We start from the raw sequence: 19,965 nt of genomic DNA on the forward strand, positions 1-19,965 counted from the left end.
ATTACACTCTGTAAATTGTAGACTAGCTGTAAACCAAGTGCAGTGTATAGTATGAGACTGACAGTGAATTGTGTGGTCAAAAAAGGTTTTCTTCCTAGGAGTAGAGAGCGAAATTGATTTAGTCTAAGTGAAAACATTGTGTATGCGTTCAGAATTGACCTGTCTGGAGATCCTCCATGAGTGCAGTACTGTGGGACCATGTGTATGCATTTTTGGGCACTGCTTTCAGAGCTGTTGTGTTGGTAGCTGATGGGCCTCCGAATCTGTAACGTGCTGTGGTGAAATGATATCAATAACTGAAGAGCTCCACATTCTGTTTGCGAGACAACACTTTGTATGTGAAGTCAGTGGTGGGACACAGGGAAATGCGGTCTGACAGGAACAAAAAATGATAGCAATTGTTTTTTTTAAAAAATGGCTCTTCTATAGCATCTTCACTTAGTAGTGCACATTTGTGGTAGTTGGGTGAGGAGAGGTGAATCTCGCCCGTGATGCCCTCTGCAGTAAAATGGCCTGTTAAAGCTCACACAAGAACAATGGATTAGAGACGAGGAAGCAGAGATATTTAGTAAAGATAACTAGAAAAATAATTGGATGCTAAATATTTTAAATAAAAAGCTGCTTTCACATTAAGACTGAATTTAAGAATTAAGTATTTTCCACAATTCTGGAGTCCTGAAGTAAACTGATCCGAGCACTCACCTTGCAAGCGAGAAGACCTGGTTTTGATTCCTGTGTAGGGCGAAACCTCAGGCAAGTTTCCTTATTCCTCACATCTCTGTTTAGCTGAAGATAATTATGAACCCAGTTGTTAGTCGACTGGCAGATTGCAATCCAGGGGTAGTAATGCCTTCAAAAAAGTAAACAAAAATAATAATCATCATTTGATAACTCAATCCATGACTGTTTGTGGAACAATTGGCCGGCACGTTTTGCCCACAAAATCTACAATCGATTCCCTTTACAGTATTTTCTTTGAAGCGCTTTGAGATGTTGTAACGATGCGATAAGTTGCTATATCAAATGCAAGGATTATTATTATAATTCTACTTGATGTTAAATATTAATACAACAGGGTCTGACTGGATAGAATTACAGGTCTCCAGTTACCACAGGGGAGGGAGGAAGTCTGACAGGGGTGGGTGTATCAAGCTTCTGTTTCCAGACCTCTTCTGCAATCCTTTGTTCATTTTGTTACTTAAAATCACTGACTCTGCTAACTGGAAGGGAGCAACCTCAACAACAACAAAATTACATTTATAGAGCGCCTTTCACGTCGGGAGGATATCCCAAAGCGCTGAATAGTCAGATGTCGGGACCCGAGCATGGGGGAGGAGTGGTGTAGGGGTGAGGGAAGGCAGAGATGGGAGGGAGACCAAAGGCACGGTCGAAGAGAAGGGTCTTGAGACCGGCCTTGAAGGAGGCAAGTGAGGAAGCGAGGCGAAGGGTACCATGGGATGGAGTTCCAGAGTGCGGGGGCAGAGAGGCTGAAAGCCCGGCCACCGATGGTAGGGTGGGTCGGGTGGGAGACATGGAGGGAGCGGGCAGGTTGGTAGGGAGTCAGCAGGTCAGAGAGGCAGGAGGGGGCAAGGCCATGGATGGCCTTAAAGGTGGGGACGAGGATCTTGAACTCAATCCTCTGGGGAATGGAGTCAGTGGAGTCGGGTGAGGGTGGGAGTGATGGGGTCACAGAGTGAGTGAGAGTACACGAGCTGCAGAGTTTTGGATGATCTGCAACTTGTGAAGTGAAGAGTTGGAAAGGCCAATGAGGAGGGAGTTCCTGTAATCGAGCCTTGACGTGACAAATTCGTGGATGAGGGTTTTGGCAGCCTGAGGGGTGAGGCATTGTCGGAGTCTGGTAATGTTGCGGAGTTGGTGGTAGGCAGTGCCGGTCATGGCACGGATGTGGGGGAGAAAGGACAGTTCAGGGTCAAACAAGACACCCAGGTTCCTGACTGGCTTAGTGAGGTTTAGTGTGCAACCGTGGAAGCTGATGCTGCCAGCGCCTGAGGTGCAGAGGCGTTGGCACGAGCCAATCAGGAGGGTCTTGGTCTTGCTGACGTTGAGTTGGAGAAAGTTGGCCTTTGTCCAGGACTTGATGTCGGACAGGCAGTCGGTCAGGACGCCAGTAGTCCTGGAGTTCAGGGTGGAGGCAGAGAGGTAGAATTGGGTGTCATACACATACATGTGGAAATTTACCCCATGACTGCGGAGACATCACCAAGGGGGAGCCTGTAGAGGGAGAAGAGGAGGGGACCGAGGACAGAGCCCTGAGGAACACCGCACGAGACAGTGCAGGGGCTGGAGGAGAAACCGTTTGCTGCGATGAAGTGGAGGCGGTGTGAAAGGTAGGACCTGAACTAGTCAAGGATAGAACCTTGAAGGTGGGAGGAGAGGCGGTGGAGGAGGATTGAGTAGTCCTCGGTGTCAAAGGTGGTGGAGAGGTCGAGGAGGACGAGGAGGCAGATGGAGCCCTGGTCACACATGGTCAGGATGTCGTTTGTGACCTTGACCAGAGCAGTTTCCGTGCTCCGATTGGAGGGGTTCCTGGAGGGAGTGAGAGGAGAGGAAAGAGCAAAGCTGGGAGGCATCGGCTCTCTCAAGGACCTTGGATAGGAAAGGGAGATTTGAGATGGGCCAGTAGCTGGGTAGCTGTGATGGTTCAAGGGAAGGTTTTTTCAGGGTGAGGGTGATAGTGGCTGTTTTGAGGGGGGAAGGAACAGTGCCAGATGACATGGAGAGGTTAATGATGTCGGCAAGTAGTGGGGCAAGGAGGTGGAGCTGAGATTTAAAGAGACGGATGAGGTCGAGGGAGCAGGTGGTGGACTTCATGGAGATTACCGTGTTGAAGACAGAGGAGGGGATGACAGGTTCAAAGGTGTGGAAGGAGGGATGAGTAATTGTCGGATGGGTAGTTGTGTGGGGTGGGGGTAGGGAGGGGTTGGAAGTTGGGAGGGCAGTGGCAGCTGAGCAGATTCCCTCGATTTTGGACTCAAGAAAGTCCAGCATTTTCTCGCAGTGAGAATCGAGGAAAGTATCTGCGAGGGGTGTCGAGGAGGGCGGAGGAGCCGGTTGATGGTGGAGAACAGCAGCCTGGGGTTGCCCTTCGCCTCCAGGATTAACCTGAAATAGAAGAATGATTTGGCCGAGGCGAGAGCGGAGCGGTAGTTCTTGATGAGGTCCAGCCAGATGTGCCGGTGGACCATTAGGCCGGATTTGAGCCAAGTGCGTTCGGCAACCCACATCTGGTCCTTGAGCGAGCGGAGGTGGCTGGTGAACCAAGATGAGGATCGGGAAATAGGAGGCAGTTCGGGAGGTGAGGGGGGCAAGGACGTCGAGTGTGGTGGAGAGGGTGCTGTGGAGAAGAGTGAGTGCAGTGAGTGGATTGTTGCGAGAGGTGGGCCAGAGCGGGAGGAGATGAGAGGACTCCAGGGCAGCAGAGAGGGATTGCGGGGAGATCTTCTTTCACGGGCGGCAGAAGATGGTGGTAGCTGACCTGGTTTCCATGGTGATTATAACACGTGAACAAGTAACTAGCTGTTCGCCTCGAAAATACACAGTCGCTACGCTTTGATGTGAAAGGTGCTGTATCAAATGTAAGTTAATCACTAAGAGGACAGAACCCTTATAATCATGAGTAAGTTGAAAGATCGCACACAATCATGAAGAATAATGGTTGGGTTCAAAAATCATAGTGTCCAGCTTCATATAACATTATCTACGTTACACTACGTTTCAGCTCCAGTGAATAATCAATCATTCTGCCTGTTCATTCATCCATGAAAATAGTAACCTATTATCTGAATCATTAGCGCCTTTAATGTTTTTTTTATTTGTGAAAGGTTTTAATTTTAAATGTAATTTTTAGGTCTTTTCTTCCCTCATTTCAGCTACGGCTGTTTTGCACAGTTCCTGACCCAGGCTGGTAAGCCACTCCTGAATCTCTAACTGTGCCACTCATTAATTAGTTGACAAGAGGCCAATCAGATTGGCCAGGACTTAACTCTCACTCAGTTTACATTTGGCACTTCTCCTTGATGACCAGGCTGAGATTTGTTGAAGGAAATGCAAACTTGGGTTCCAACCATTTCATACAGAGTCATAGAAATTTACTGTGTAGTAAATAGGAGCACGCCTCTGTTTACCTAGCAGTAAGTACAAACCCGGTTGTTAATCAATTGGCAGATCGTTTTCCGAGGGTAATAATCCCTTAAAAAATACTAATAATAACAGCAGTGCCCCACAAACTAGACTGTTTGTGGGACATGGGACACTGCTGTGCACATTTGGCTGCTGCGTTTTGCCCACAAAATACAGTCAATCTACTTCACAGTATATTCTGTGAATCGCTTTGAGACGTCTCAACGACATGATAAGGCGCCATATCAAATGCAGGGATTATTATATCATATTTGACCCATTGTGTCTGTGCCATTACTAACTATTTTTATAATCCCACTTTCCCACACCTCAGTGTGTTGACACCACTGTCCTGCGTTTTACATACAGCTACCCTTATTTATAAAATCCAATTTCAGAGCTGTCTCCCAACTCCATGAAACAACAACACTCAGTGAATTTTGAACATATTTTGAATATGCAAGCGCAAAGCAAGAATTATCAGTGCCTGGGGTTATTGAAGGTATTATTTTGCAATGGATTTATAACTAGGCAATGCAGTCATAAGGTTATACCCCATTGAGTAAAGCAGCGGTCAGACAGTGCTGATAATAACCAGAAGCTAATATAAAACCAATACTTTTAGTATTAGATGGTCTTTAATTGTTTCCTTTTCTGTTATTCAATAATCCATCCACTGTGCACACATCGTCCACATCGTTCATACACTTTAACATTTATCCATCTGATATTCCATCCTCATCTCTTTTGTTCATGTTCTCGCTTTGAGTGCTCCCACCTGTCACCCGATAACAAAGGTCAAATTCATTAGTAAATATCCTATTTCCTAAGACTTGTGTTCCAAACATACTTTACTGAATGGTAGCTGGAGTACGAGAGCACACAATTTGGTTTGCATTTCCACCTTAGGGCAAGCACAAGGGAGGTTCTGGCTGATAATCAGCGTCACACTGAGATACTCAACAGTTCTGTAATGAGTACAAGGCAGCTTTGCTGTATCACATGTAAGAGTATTCAATATATAATAATAATCCTTGCATTTAATATAGCGCCTTATCACGTCTTCGAGATCTCAAAGAGCTTCACAGAATATGCTGTAAAGTGAATCTTGAGCACAATATCTTTACAAAGATGTCTGAGTGCTTTGGAACCTAGGCAATCTGGCAACTGAACTGTACTTGCACAAGCAGGACAGGATGACTAAACATTATGGATTCGTCATTTATTTTGTGGACCTATTCGAAAAAAACTTTTATTAAGAAACTGCACCCTCACTATTATGTAATAAATTGATCTGGACATCTGCACCTCTGGTGGACAGTATCCGTGTTGTACGTAGCAAATGCTTTGAAATGTGCCTTAGTTAGGAAACAACAGCTTGCATTTATATAGCGCCCTTCACGCAGGGTAGCATCCCGGAGCGCTTCACAGTGGTGGAGTCTGACCCCAAGCCAGGGGGAGAGTTCCAGAGTTTTGGCGGTAGTGGCTGAAGGCACAGCCACCGATAATGGAGGGGACGAGGGATGAACAGGAGGCCGGAGCCAGCTGGGCGGAGACAGCGGGTAGGGGAATGGGGGGTAAGCAAATTGGAGGAGAAAACCATGCAGATGTCTGGAAGATAAAGAAGTCCAGGACCTCTTCGCACGGCATTAAAAGTGAGGATTGGGGGTGCTTGAGAGGGGGCGTGGAGGAAGAGGTGGGTAGTGGAGAACAAGATTTAGGGGTTATTTTTGGCCTCGAGGATGACTTGTGAATAGAAGGTGGTTTTGGCTTGAGAGAGGGTGCGGCAGTTGATGCTCAACCCACAGTGGCCAGTGAAGCCGGTTTGGTGCCATCTGTGCTCGAGCAACCGGGTTTGGAATTTGAGGGAGGGGAGATATCTATTGTACTGGGGGGAGCAGGTAGGTTTGGAGATGGTTCTGGATTTCAGGGAGACAAGGGAATTAAAGGTGGAGGAGAGGCGATCATTCATCCTGTATCAGGATCGCTGCAGGTCCTGAGGGAGAGAAGGTCAGAGGATGAGAGAGCGTTTGTGAGGGACTCGAACGGAAGCGTTTTCCATGGGTGGAAAAAGATGGTGGAGGGTTTGGAGGAGGTGGATAGTGGAGGAGGGGGAGATGAAGAAGTGGTCAGAGATGGTCTTGTCCGTGATGGACAGACCAGAGATGTCTAATCCATGGGTGATGACGAGGTCAAGGGAGTGGCCACACTTCTGGGTCACGGAATTAATATGGAGAGTGTGGTTTAGGGTGGAGAGGAGAGCAGTGAAGTTAGAGGAGATGGGGCAGGAGGAGTTGAGGTGAAGGTTGAAGTTGCTCATGATGAACAGGCGTTCAGTGCAGAGGGGCAGGAATGAGGGGAGACCGGAGGTATCCTTGAGGAAGGAGCCAGTAGGTTTGGGGGAGTGGTAGACTAGGAGAATTTTGAGGGAGAGAGAGGAGTCATGTTCAGGGTGAGGTGCTCAAATGTGGGGAAACAGCCAGAGGAGTAGGGGGATAGACCAAGTGAGGTTTGAGAGATACCCCAGTGCCGCGACGGTGGGGTCAGGGGATGTGGTGGAAAGTATATCCGGAGGGGCGGTGGCTTTGATAAGGTGGACGGGATCGTTGGTTTCTGTGAGCCTTAGGATGTCAATATGCTCATCCAGGATGAGGTCGTGGATAGCGAGGGCTTTGTTTGAGAGACACCCTATCCAGAGATCTGGTGCTAGTTGAAGTTGACTGCTCAGTGCTATTCAGTTGCTGATTCGATGTTGCAACATTGATTAAAATGTCATCTCCAGAGAATGTATTCTTTGTGTCTGTCAGCACAATGCTCACAGGCTGCCGAGGTATTCGAGGGCAAACAATGTGATTAGCTTCCTGCCTCATATTTCATCTCTTACCACTGGTCACCTCGGGACTGAAGCACTTAGACCACTGAAGGGAAACAATGGACAAATTCAAGTGGTGAGGGGCCACTTGCTGGATCTTAACTTACTCATTGAACATCATAATTATCTGACATTCAGATTGTAGTCACTTAAACTACTCTCTTTACATTCTTTATTGCCTTCCAGTGTTAATGTTCAGCTTGCTTATTCTGGGGTCCTCACTAACCCTAATGCATGGAACAGATAAAGATGCATATCAGTGGGAACCTAGATGTAATAGAAACGAAGGGAGACAACAACAACAACAACAACAACAAGATTCCATTTATTGAGCGCCTTTCACGTCGGGAGGACGGCCCAAGAGACCAAGAGAAGACTGGCTGCTTCAGTGTACTTGCACATTGACCTTGAGGCCCTGCCCCGAGTTCCAATCTAGCCGATGGGAAGAAAGTGTCTGCCACTTGTACGGAAATTATCTTTGTGAAATATTAAGTCTACATGGTTCCTCTGGTCCACAGAGCAAAAATGTCCACAATTCAAGACCAAGCTATTGGATTGCATTCAGATAAGCCACAAAGATGTTGTGAAATGGAAATGCCATGCTGTGCATCAGGTGTGGATTAAGTTGCATTAGGCATTACAGTGGGAGCTTCACTCTACCTCTAATTTACTCACCTTTATACATCCTGGCAGTGAGTAGCCTCTTGGACACTCCTCTCCTTTACTTGTGGTGCTCAGTGGATTTTCTTCTATAAGTGCCTCCAGGCTTGTGGTGGGGTGGTGATGGAGCTGAAATTCAATGTTCTTCCGTTTTCTACTCTTTTTCATCCATAAAAGGATTACTAATAAAAGAGCCCATTAAAATAGAATAATTTGTCCCATAATCTTTTTCCTCTTCCCATGGATCAGTGACCACCTTCCAGTTGGGAAATGCCCATACTGACATAATAATAATCCTTGTATTTGATATAGCGCCGCTTTGACCCGAGCCCCCTCACCCCCTCCCTCCCTCTCCCCTCCTCTCCTCGCTCCCTCCCTTCGCTCCCCTCACCCTGACCATTTCCCCCCTCCTCTCTCCCTCCCTCCCTTCCCTCCCCTCACCCTGACCATTTCCCCCTGCTCGGGTCATGACCCAACTGTGCAGCGCCTTGGGACGTCCTCCTGACGTGAAAGGCGCTTTATAAATGGAATCTTGTTGTTGTTGTTGTAGCGCCTTATCATGTCTTCTAGACGTCTCAAAGTGCTTCACTCAATATACTGTAAAGTGAGTTGACTATATTTGTGGGCGAAACGCAGCAGTGTACAGCAGTTTCCCACAAGCAGTCATGGATTGAAGGGACCAATTTATTATTGTTTTTTTTCTTGAGGGATTTTTATCAGGCATGTGGAAAACTTGCCCAAGGTTTCGACCTGCCGGGAGTCTACTGACTATGGAATCGCAGGTGAAGTCCTTTGTGCCCATCAGTCCATGGAAGTGCCATCTGGATATTGTTTGTACCACGAACACTGAAGCCAATTATGTTATCCCCAAAGCTGCTCTTACCGGGATCAGCTGCTCTTACCGGGATCAGCTGCTCTTACCTAGACCAGCTCAGGGAACCTTACCATATAGCGTATTTAGTCACTGAGCTGTCAAGGGAATCTTCCTTTTATGTTATGAAAAAATAATTTGGTTTGTTCAGTGTTTTCCGTTAGTGGTGGCTGAATGAATAATTTTAATTCTTTGTAATTCAAGCATAATTGTCTGTGACATAGTGGCTGTTTGATCTTTGGACTACTTATTTCAGCCAAAAGACAGACTGGAAAATCACAAGAGGACACACATTCAGAAATGTTACAAACTCTAAGCATGTGGAATCATCCATTAATCGAGTGCCATGGCGTGTTCAAAATTAAGAGGGGTTTGGTTAAGTTAACTAGAGAGAAACTATTTCTGGTCAGTGATTCCCAGGCAGGGCGAAACCTTAGGCAAGTTTCCTTACTCCACACACCACTGTTTACCTAGAGGTAAGTAGAACCACGGTTGTTAGTCGATTGCCGAATTGCTTTCTGGGGGTAATAATCCCACAAAAAAAATAATAATTTGGTCACGCAATTCACGACTGTTTGTGAGACACTACTATGCTACCGTGTTTCGCCGACAAAATATACAGTCACTTTACAGTATATTCTGTGAAGTGCTTTGCAATCTCTCGATGACATGATAAGGCGCTGTATGAAATGCTAGGAATATTATTATTTGTTACTAGAGGAAATCAATTTAAGATCACCACAAAATGAACAAAGGGAGATATTAGTAGATTTTCTTTTTACACAGAGGGTTATTGTGTGCCGAATGTCCTACCAAACGCAACTGTTGAACCATAATCCAGAGGAGCTTTTAGAAAGGGAATTGAACAAATATTTGGTAAAGAAAAACAGAATTGGGGAAAGGGAAGCATAGGGTTGGGCTGAATTATGTGACTACAGATATTGCGATGTCTTGTTTTTTGTCACAAAGTGAGCTTACAGTAGCCTTCATTAACACTTTGAATGCCAACAGGTCACTGGAAACTCCATCTTAGGCACAGATCCTCCAGTTTTGTCTCCTATTTTTCTCACTCCATTCCCCTGTATGACATCAAGTTTTCCTATTTCTCTTCCTGGATCTCTGGAAGTGATTTTTTTTCTCTCTTTTCAATACAGGAATTCTTGTAGATATCAGAAGATATCATTCAAACGTTCGGGGCATCTTTTAGTTTTCAGTCATTTTTCCAAAAATGTAAGCGTTGTAAAGACTGGGTACAATACCGAAGCGTGAACATACCTAACATTGCCTGACCTGTGACTATTCAGGGAAGGTGGCCATTAGATATCGATCACTTGGGGATCCTGGCTCAGTGTTTTCTTTCTCTAACCCACTGACCATTGAGATCAATTTTAGCATCAACATTGGCTGAGATCAGCTCACCAAATCACTTCAATATTTATTCTGATGAAGAAAAGTGCCATGCCACATGGTGCAGTTACCCACTGAGATGTTAGGGGAGCCATTTGTTACTGACAGAGAAGCAGATTCCCCCCCCCCCCCCCCCAGTAATTGATGCCCCAAATGTAGTTTCATAATTGATGAACTTTGATACAGGTGTCCTTAATCTTTGAATTATTGATGGTGTCTGAATTTCAAGTACGAGCTGTTATAAAAATCGATCCCAAGAACTGAGACATTTATTATCAAGTCATTAATGGTACTCATACCTTGTGTGACGACCACATTCACCCTGGGGGGGTGGGGGAGTGCCTCTATGTCAGTTCCTGTAATTCCTTGCTTCGCTGTGATGTTGTACAGTGCAGCCTGAATCTACTGTGTGGCAATTTCTCCCAATGTGATACATTCTGAATTGTGCTACACAACTCTAAAGCAATTTACAGCCTTCTCTGCACTTTTGTGTCCTGCCAGGTAAAAAGAAAGACACCTCCATCGATATTCATATTTTATTGAGTTTTTATTACCTAGACACTTAGGAAGTATAAATATTAATAGATTGTGTGAGAAAGGGGTAAATGGGATTAGAGGAATTGCAGAGTGCTATGGAATGGTCTGTGGTGGAGTAGGCTTGTTGAGCTGAATGACCTTCTATATATTATCTTATCAACATACTTTCAAGATTGATGAATTGGCTCCAAGGAGACTTGCTTGTTGAAGCCAAGCATTTATCCATTAATCTAAGGCAGAGTTGAAGACTGATTAGCCAATATGGCTCATCCATGAGAGTTAGAGGTAGACATTTCTTTAACCTTGCGAGCCAAAGCCCTGGTAGGTTGGGTAATGTTAGCTAGACATGTATCAGGAATCTTACTAGTGCTTGTTAACAATAAACTATGAGATTGCCATTATTAATCTGAGCCAAAGCATTCTGATATAATCCTAACAATTCTTTCTTCGTCTTGCATGTTTATTTCAACCTTCTTATATTTTAGATATTATTATATTTTTCTGGTTGATCTTTGCTTTTTGAGTTGAATATTCTCAAATCACCATCGGTTTGAATAATTGGTCTTCAAGTCCCAATGACTTGTGAAATCGGAATAAACTTTTACTCCTTACCATAGTTAAATATAAACTTTTAAATATATACTGTATTATAAATAGCCAATCTATAGTGAGACACATATTGCTACACAGGCAATATCATCCTGAATGAAATTTGCTGTTGGATGATATTCCATATTGCTAACCAAAATCATCCCACTCATCCCGCGTTTCAGTTTACCCTGACTCTGCCTGAGAAGGTCGTAACTGAAAAATGCTGGCAATCCACAGGATGATTTGATTGTCCCAGAGAAAGGATTCAACAAAATGTCAGGGCTGAATTATTTTATGGAACACTTTCTCACCATTGAAACATAGTGGTATGATTCACATCGTGGTCTTGTTTTTCATACCAATGAAACCTGCTTGTGACGTGCTGTTGCATTATTTCCCAGGCAGGGTCACCGTAAAAGATAGACGCATCCCTCTTCCCACCTCCCATCAGCAGCTGTAGCGCTTTTAAAACTACCATCAATAAAATTCAAATTCAAAAGTACGCCAAAATGATACCAAATAATCAACCATTCAGAAATGTCAATGGCTTGTTATTTTGATTGTTCTGCTGTTTTTTGTAATTCTCATCATTTTCCTTGTGTGTGCCTTTCATTTTTCTCTTGTCTCTTTCATATCTGACACATTGCCATTTCATTATCTCCTGCTCACCTATCCTCTTTCTTTTCATGTCTATCATGTTTCTTCTTTCTTTGACTGCCTCGCTACGTTTGTATACAGTGCAGTAATGAAAAGTGATTGGCCATAATAATTACTTTCTGTCTGCGGAGAGCCCCTCATTATTGGGTGAACACTGCCACTAACACAAAGCGATTGGAATCCTGCGGTTTCAACAAGTGTTCACAGTATTATGTGAGCTGAGTAAACTATAAGATGGGCCAATAGAAAAGTGCGACTACAATGTTTCCACAGAATCTGCTAAACATCACCCCGGTTATACTCCCCACCCCCCCACCCCGCCCGCTACAAACAGCTCCCTCTGCTACAAACACCCCCAAACAGCCCACTCCTCTACCCCTCGTCGCCCTTCGCTGCCACCCTCCGCTACCCCTCCACCCACTTCCGCTAACCCCCCACCCACCTCCGCTACCCCCTACCCACCTCCGCTACCCCCTACCCACCTCCGCTACCCCCAACCCCTCCACTACCCCCCCAACCCCTCCGCTACCCCTCACCGCTATCCTCTGCCCCCCTCCGCAATGTGTGAATGGTTCCACTGATGTGACTGTGACCTCTTGCAGTTTCTCAGATGGTCTTAGAAGAAGTTAATGCTCTGCACACCCAGCTGGAAATCGAGAAATCCTGTCGAGAGAATGCTGAAGTCTTAGCCACAAAGGTAATGATTTTCCTCAGTTCTTCTGGATAGAGAAGATAGTTGTATGATTTGCTCCTAAAAATGCTCCCGCCATATTGGTGAGTTTGAGAGCTAACTGCCACTCAGATCCACTGGGAAGATTTACTGTGAAGCTTGGAATGCCAAACACTAAACACCGAAATAATAATAATAATAATCCTTGCATTTGGTATAGCTCTTTTCACGTCATCTAGACGTCTCAAAGTGCTCCACAGAATAGACTGTAAAGTGAATTGACCGTATATTTGTGGGCGAAATGCGGCAGCCAATTGCGCACAGCAGTGTCCCACAAACAGTCGTGGATTGAAAATGACCAATTTATTATTATTTGTTTTGGAGAGATTATTATTAGGCGTGTGGAGTAAGGAAACTTGCCCAAAGTTTCGCCCTGCCACTAGAATGGCAGAGCAGGCTGAACCAGGCTGAACGGCATCCTGCTTCCCTATCTTCCTAAAATTGGAGAAATGCTTATGCACAAACAGTGATGGACGCACTTCTCAAGATCGCACAAATCTTTCGGCTGTTTCCGTACAGACGATCTTTGAATCTTCTCATCATTTACAGCTCAGTCATGAAAACAAGAAGCTGAAGTACCTGAGCCTGTCGCGGCCATGCCTCGATGAGCTTCTTCCCAGTATTTCTGACTGCACTGCCACAGAGGAGGAGCCGCAGGACATCAGTCCTGACCCGTACAGTCAGTATCAGCAGCAGGTCAAAGGTGAATATTGGTGTTACATCTGCAGTAATCAGAGGGGAAGTGAAGATTAAAGGAAATTCAGAACTGAAGTACATATATTTTCAGCCACCTGCTTGTATGTCTTATAAATTTGGGATTTTTGAGCATCACAAAGTACTTCATTATAAGTGAAGCGATGGTGAATGGTTGTTTTTCTGACTGGAGGGAAGTGTGCAGTGGTGTCCCCCAGGAGTCGGTATTGGGACCACTGTTGTTTTTGATCTATATAAATGGCCTGGACTTGGGTACAGGGAGTACAATTTTCAAGTTTGCAGATGAGACTAAACTAGGAAAAGTAGTAAACAGTGAGGAGGATAGTAGCAGACTGCAAATGGACATAGACAAACTGGTAAAATGGGCCGACACGTGGCAGATGAAGTTTAATGTGGAGAAATGCAAAGTGATGCATTTTGGGAGGAAGAATGAGGAGAGGCCATATAAGCTGATGGTACAATCTTAAAGGGGGGGAAGGGACAGAGAGACCTGGGGGTTCATATAAGCAAATCTGTGAAGGTGGCAGAACAGGTAGATAAAGCTGTTAAAAAAGCATACAGGATACTAGGCTTTATAAATAGGGGCATAGAATACAAAACTCAGGAATTTATGATGAACCTTTATAGAGCACTGGTTAGGCCTCAGTTAGAGACTGTGTTTGGTTCTGGGCACCACACTTTAGGAAGGATGTCAAGGCATTGGAGAGGGTGCAAAGGAGATTTACCAGGATGGTACCAGGAAGGATGGTACTTCAGTTATGAGGAGAGGCGAGAGAAGCTGGGATTATTCTGCTTGGAGCAGAGAAGGTTAAGAAGAGACTTAATAGAAGTTTTCAAAATTATGAAGGGACTCGATAGGGTAAACAAGGAGAAACTATTTCCACTGGCGGGTGGGTCAGTAACCCGAGGGCACTGATTTAAAATAGTTGTTAAAAGAAACAGAGGGGAGGTGGGGAGAACTGTTTTCATGCATCGAGTTGTTCGGATCTGGAATGCATTGCCTGAAAGGCTGGTGAAAGCCAATTCGATAACAACTTTTAAGAGGAGTAGATAGATATTTGGGGAAGACAAGTTTGCAAAGCTATGAGGAGAGATTGGAGGAATGAGATTGATTTGGATAGCTCTTTTCAAAGAGTCGGCACAGACACAATTGGCCGATGGCCTCCTTCTGCGCTGTAATAATTCTATAATTCTATGAAGTCCATTATATGTGAGAAATTATCTGGAAGCTATAGGCTAGCAGGTTTAACATTCATTGCAAATGATCCAGTGAGCAAAGTCTTGGAATAACCTAATCTATTAAACAACAAGGCAGCGTGGATTCAGATTTTTCCATCATATAGTTGATGGAAAATGCCTCAGGATATTAATATTATTAGTTAGCTGTTGCTAGTCCAAGAGTTTGGCCACTGGATAAACTAGGGAAAAGTGGTGAGCTTGCAAAGGATGCATGGAGTTTGGGATAAGGGGAAGTGTTCTTGCTTCTACCGTCCAATCATTTTGTTCACAGATCTGCAGGAGACTGTCACACAACTGTTGGAGGAAAAGAAACAGCTGACTGGCCAATTACAGGAGCTGCAGAGCAACATCGAAGAACTGACTGCCAGAGTAAGTGTCAGCTCAATCAATGTGTTGGAGACGGTGTCAATACAGAAAGTGCTACTGTGACTGATAGGTTTCTGTAATTGCCAATTTAAGATAATGAAGACTTGCTGATAGGTGATCCTTCTCTCACCTTTGGTTTCCAAACTCTTCTCTATTGCAAGTTTTCTTGTTTTCCTCTATTTTATCGATACTATTATTGTCTTTGCTTCTCCAACCTTTATTATCTTGTGATTGCATAACTGCAAATACATAGTTCTGTATGCGTTTCCTCCTCCCTGGATTCTCACTGTGTTAGAAACATAAAAATATAGAAATTTGCTGCACAGGACAGGCCATTGGCCCTTTTAAATTACGTCGCCTTTCTCCTTAACTCCTTCTTTGAATGTAAAGATTGTGGAACTCCTTACTCCCCTCAGTCCCTTCATCTTGCAATCTACATGAATTTAATAATAATAATGCTTCCATTTGATATAGCGCTTTTCACATCTTCTAGACGCCTCAAAGCGCTTCACAGAATAGACTGTAAAGTGAATTGACTGTATATTTGTGGGCGAAACACAGCAGCCAATTGCGCACAGCAGTGTCCCACAAACAGTCGTGGATTGAAAATGACCAATTTATTATTGTTTTTGGTTTTGGAGGGATTATTATTAGGCGTGTGGAGTAAGGAAACTTGCCCTAAGTTTCGCCCTCTGCCTGGAATTGAACCAGGTTTCTCGCTTCCAAGGCGAGTGCTCTAACCACTGAGCTACAGGACTCCTTATCTAATTTAATGCCAGGCTTGGCATCTGTACCAGATTCAGGAGGAGACCTACGGTTTGTAATAGCCCAAAGTTTATTAAGCAAACCATACAAATAGTCAGGACATCGAACAGATTAGCCTAACTGAGACAATAGTTACAATAAAATTGATATTACCCGATTCCCTTGAGAAGCAAGTTGACCCTCTATGACGACTCTGCTTTTCCAAACATGACTTCAAGGATACTCTTCTGACATAACACTCAAAGCGGGATTGATTACATTGTATGTATATGTCAATCACTGGTAAAGATTGGAGGTTGCGCTTTCAGCCACCATGCCCTGAAACTCTGGAACACCCTCCTTCAATCCCTCCGCCTTGCTCCCTCTCTCCCCTTTTTCAAGTCCCACCTGAAAACCATCCTTTTCGACCGTGCTTACTGTCACCTTCCCACCCAACCCCCCACCGGCTCAGAGTCAAGCTCCGCCACTGTTAAGTGCTCTGATATGCTACCCTGCGTGGAGGCTGCTATACATGTGCAAGTTGTTGTTGTTCACCTGACGATTAAAGTCTCGGTATTGATAGCGCTGTGTTCCTTTGGGTTTTTGCAATGTTTTCAGCTGGAGAAAGAACAGGCTGAGATGACAGAGCTGCGAAATGTGTTGGAAAAACAAACCAAAACCATAAAAAGTATCAACAGAGGTAAGTTCAATTGCACCTGCCACTATTGTACACTAATTATCTGCAGTTATTTGAATTCACTTTGTAATCCACTCCATGAGAAATACATATTCTCCAACTCAGGGGTCTACAACTCTCTAGCATTATTACAAAAATACAAGAGGAAGTATGCTTACTTCATCTCAAAATAAAATATAAACTGTATTGTGTAAAATGAGGTAAACATCGCTCCTTTCTCTTGTTTTTATTGAGCATGCGCGAGGCCCCTGCTCAAGATCAACCATCTGAACCTCCCAATTAGATTCCAGCCTCTAGGTCCCTCTTGGGTTTCTATTTTGTATATAAATTGGCCATTATATATAACATGTATAATATATATATATTACTATAATTATATTCAAATTATTTTTCCCTGGCTCCTACCCTCCAAATGCTCCAAATCATACAAAACTCTGCAGCTATATTCTCTCCTTCACCAGATTCTGTAAGCCCATCGCTCCCATTCTCACCCTAGTGGGAGATAAAACTTTATGATTCCTGTCCTTATCTTTCATTCCTTCAAGATCTTGACCCCTTCTGATCAATTCAATCACGTCCAACCTAATATTTCTGATTCTGAGCTATTGCTCTGTCCACGCTTCCTCTGTACCACAATTGATCAACAAACCTTCAGTCATCTTGCCCCTACCCTCTAGACTAGTGATGGATGACATTTTTGGTTGGCCAACAAAATAAATTTTCTCGATTGAATGTTTCTTGATTTTTGCCGAAGACTCTTGAAAATATTCAGGAACCCACTTCTTGATGGCTCCGCAGGCCACTCTCGGCCTGCGGTCTGTGGGTTGGCCACCACTGGTCTAGACCTATCTGTTAATTCTATTGCCTCTCTGTCTTAAAAACATACCAAAACATATAGTGAAAAGCGCTATATCAAATGCAAGGATTATTATTATTATAACCTGTGTAAGAGGGCACAGAACAAGCAAAGGATGAGAAACGGTCAGAGCTGTAACAGATTCTGTTCACTGTCAGGGGGATTCAGAGGGTTCTTGATATCTGCAAGTTTATGACTTGTGACAGTCCACTGGGATTAGCTGCTTGTTTTCCCCTGCCCGGCTTCCGTGTAGAATTTACTAAAACCCCATGAGGTGGACGCGATAGCATTAACCTATCTGTGTGATATTTTCTGGCCTAGTTTCTGTGATGGCTACACAGGAGTACGAGGAGCTTAGACAGCAGCTGGAGCTGGAGCAGAACCTGAGGCAAAAAGCCGAAGCCTTTGCCCATGAGGTGCGTACATACATGCACAGGAGAAGCAGCAGCAGGAGGTCGGCTTCAGGACAGGGGGTGGAAATTAATTGCATTTAATGAAACATTGTTGGTGTTATTTCTTATTAAGCGTGGTTAACTGAACACATAAGAACATAAGAAATGGTAGACGAGAAAAGACCAAGGTCCATCTAGTTCGCCTTCCACCTTCCTGGCGGTCGCAGGCACACATGTCCCAAATCACCTACGTACTATATCCCACAATGTTATTTGCTAAAAGAAAACTATCTGTGTTTGAAAGAATCAACACTTCCTGCTTCAACTGTCTCCCAAGGGAGTCTGTTCCACAGTTTCACTATTTGCTCATTGAAATAGTGTTTGCATAGATTTGTTCTGAATTTACCCCCTTCAATCGCAGGCTGTATCCTCTGGTTTTATTATTCTGAACAAGTTGAAACACTGTCATGATCTATATTGTGACAGTAATATAGATCATTTGTCCCACTTTTCTCTGCGACATCCTTGAGTTCTCTTTCCAGATCAGATAGGTTACCCCTTTCCTCCTTGGTAAAGACTGATGTAAAAAAATTATTTAGCACCATTATTAAATGCTGCACAGGCTGCAATAGTGCTAAACAACACACTTAAAGATGAAATATTTATCACAAATCTAGTTGGAAAATATGAAAGTTGCTATCTCATGGAAAGGCAGCCCTTTCATAAACCAAATATAATGCTGCTATCAGTGATCAGAGACATCAGCAACCCTCCAGACACAAAGTAAATGAAGAGTTGTGACCCTCTCCGGATTCACAATAGAAATTCAGACAATTCAAATCAAGCACATGCCTGTAAAATGATTATAAGACATTCCTCCACGCTCTGCCAGTTTCTGAAGGGGTATTATCCTGTGGATGATAACTTGCTGACCTTAGGGAAGAACTTATAATGGGATCTATATAGGCGTGTGCAACTGAGATTGGTAAATTTACCAACAAGTGAAATCTCTCTTCCTGAGAATAGGATTCTTTATATATCATATCCTCTCCCACACTCACTGAAGTAACTGTATTGTGTGAAAAACAAAAGGCAATGTGCACAGCAAGGCTGTGGAGGGATTTGAAGATAAGGATCAGGAACTTGATATGTATCCTCTGAGTGATGGGGAGCCAGTGGAGTCGGGCGAGGATGGGGAAGATGGGGTCGCGGAGCCTGGTGTGGGAGAGGACAAGGGCTGCAGAGTTCTGGATGATCTGCAGCCTGTGGAGGGAGGAGGGAAGCTGACAAGCAGGCAGTTTGCGTAGTCGAGCCTGGATTGATGAATGGGTGGATGACGATCTCGGCGGCCTGGGGGAGAGATAGTAGCAGAGCCAGCAATGTTGCGGAGGTAGAGAAAGGTGGAAAGGGTCATGGCACAGATGTGGGGGATGAAGGACATTGAGGATCGAACAGGATCCCAAGGTTCTGTATTGGCTTTGTGAGGTCTAGAATGCATCCATGAAGGGTGATGCTGTCAGGGCCAAGGTATGGAGGCGCTGACAGGAGCCAAGCAGGAGAGCCGAGGTCTTGTTGATATTCAACTGGTGGAAGTTTGCTCTCATCCAGGACTTGGTGTCTGACAGGCAGTCGTCTGCCTTAAGTCACTTGGCCTAGCCAAACACTGCAATGGATCATGTGACCAGACCCGACCAGGCTACAAGGGAATAAACAACAGCATCTTAAGTTAGTTACATGGTACTAGATAGAAACAGTTCTTTAAATACAACAACAACAAAATTACATTTATAGAACGCCTTTCACGTCGGGAGGACGTCTCAAAGTGCTGAACAGTCAGGTGTCGGGGCCCGAGCATGGGGGAGGGGTGGTGTAGGGGTGAGGGAAGGCAGAGAGGTGAGAGGGAGACCAAACGCACGGTCGAAGAGAAGGGTCTTGAGACCGGCCTTGAAGGAGGGGAGGAAGCGAAGCCAAGGGACCGTGGGATGGAGTTCCAGAGTGTGGGAGCAGAGAGGCTGAAAGCCCGGCCACCGATGGTAGAGCAGGTCAGGCGGGAGACATGGAGCAGGCCGGAGCCCAATGAATGGAGGGAGTGGGCAGGTTGGTAGGGAGTCAGCAGGTCAGAGAGGTAGGAGGGGGAAGGCCCTGGATGGCCTTTTAATAGACATTTGAACAGACATTTCACTGGTTGCTATAAGTTTTCATCCCTTCACAGATGCTGATTAAGCAAAAGGAAGCAAATCGCCAAAGTGCAATCCTTCTGCACCAGGCAGACCCCAGCATTCAGCTGTTGAAGGCACTGGAGGAAGTAGCCAATATCACTAAGATGTTGGAGGAAGAACGACTCCAGCATCAGAAGCAGGTAATGATTATGATATGATTTTGCACGCAAATAGTGTCTGGGGGAGAGAAAGTGTGTGTGCGCGGTGGGTGGGGGGGTTGCACATGTGACATAAAAGCTAACAGTCTGAATCAGCCTGAGTGGCTCTCACCGT

The 19,965-nt window shown here is 44.7% G+C and overlaps 1 protein-coding gene across 2 annotated transcripts in view; it reads left to right on the forward strand.

The window, feature by feature from the left end:
• Nucleotides 1-19,965, forward strand: part of shtn3 (shootin 3) — a 51,397-nt gene that overhangs the window by 18,825 nt on the left and 12,607 nt on the right. For both annotated transcript variants that reach the window (XM_042340168.1, XM_007891357.2), the window contains exons 3-8: nucleotides 12,338-12,432; nucleotides 13,015-13,168; nucleotides 14,690-14,787; nucleotides 16,147-16,228; nucleotides 17,403-17,497; nucleotides 19,686-19,832. In XM_042340168.1, the coding sequence (XP_042196102.1) occupies nucleotides 12,338-12,432; nucleotides 13,015-13,168; nucleotides 14,690-14,787; nucleotides 16,147-16,228; nucleotides 17,403-17,497; nucleotides 19,686-19,832 (671 nt within the window). The remainder of the gene's footprint in view (nucleotides 1-12,337; nucleotides 12,433-13,014; nucleotides 13,169-14,689; nucleotides 14,788-16,146; nucleotides 16,229-17,402; nucleotides 17,498-19,685; nucleotides 19,833-19,965) is intronic.

Source organism: Callorhinchus milii, unplaced genomic scaffold (genome assembly GCF_018977255.1).
Source record: "Callorhinchus milii isolate IMCB2004 unplaced genomic scaffold, IMCB_Cmil_1.0 Scaffold13, whole genome shotgun sequence".
NCBI lineage: Eukaryota > Metazoa > Chordata > Chondrichthyes > Chimaeriformes > Callorhinchidae > Callorhinchus > Callorhinchus milii.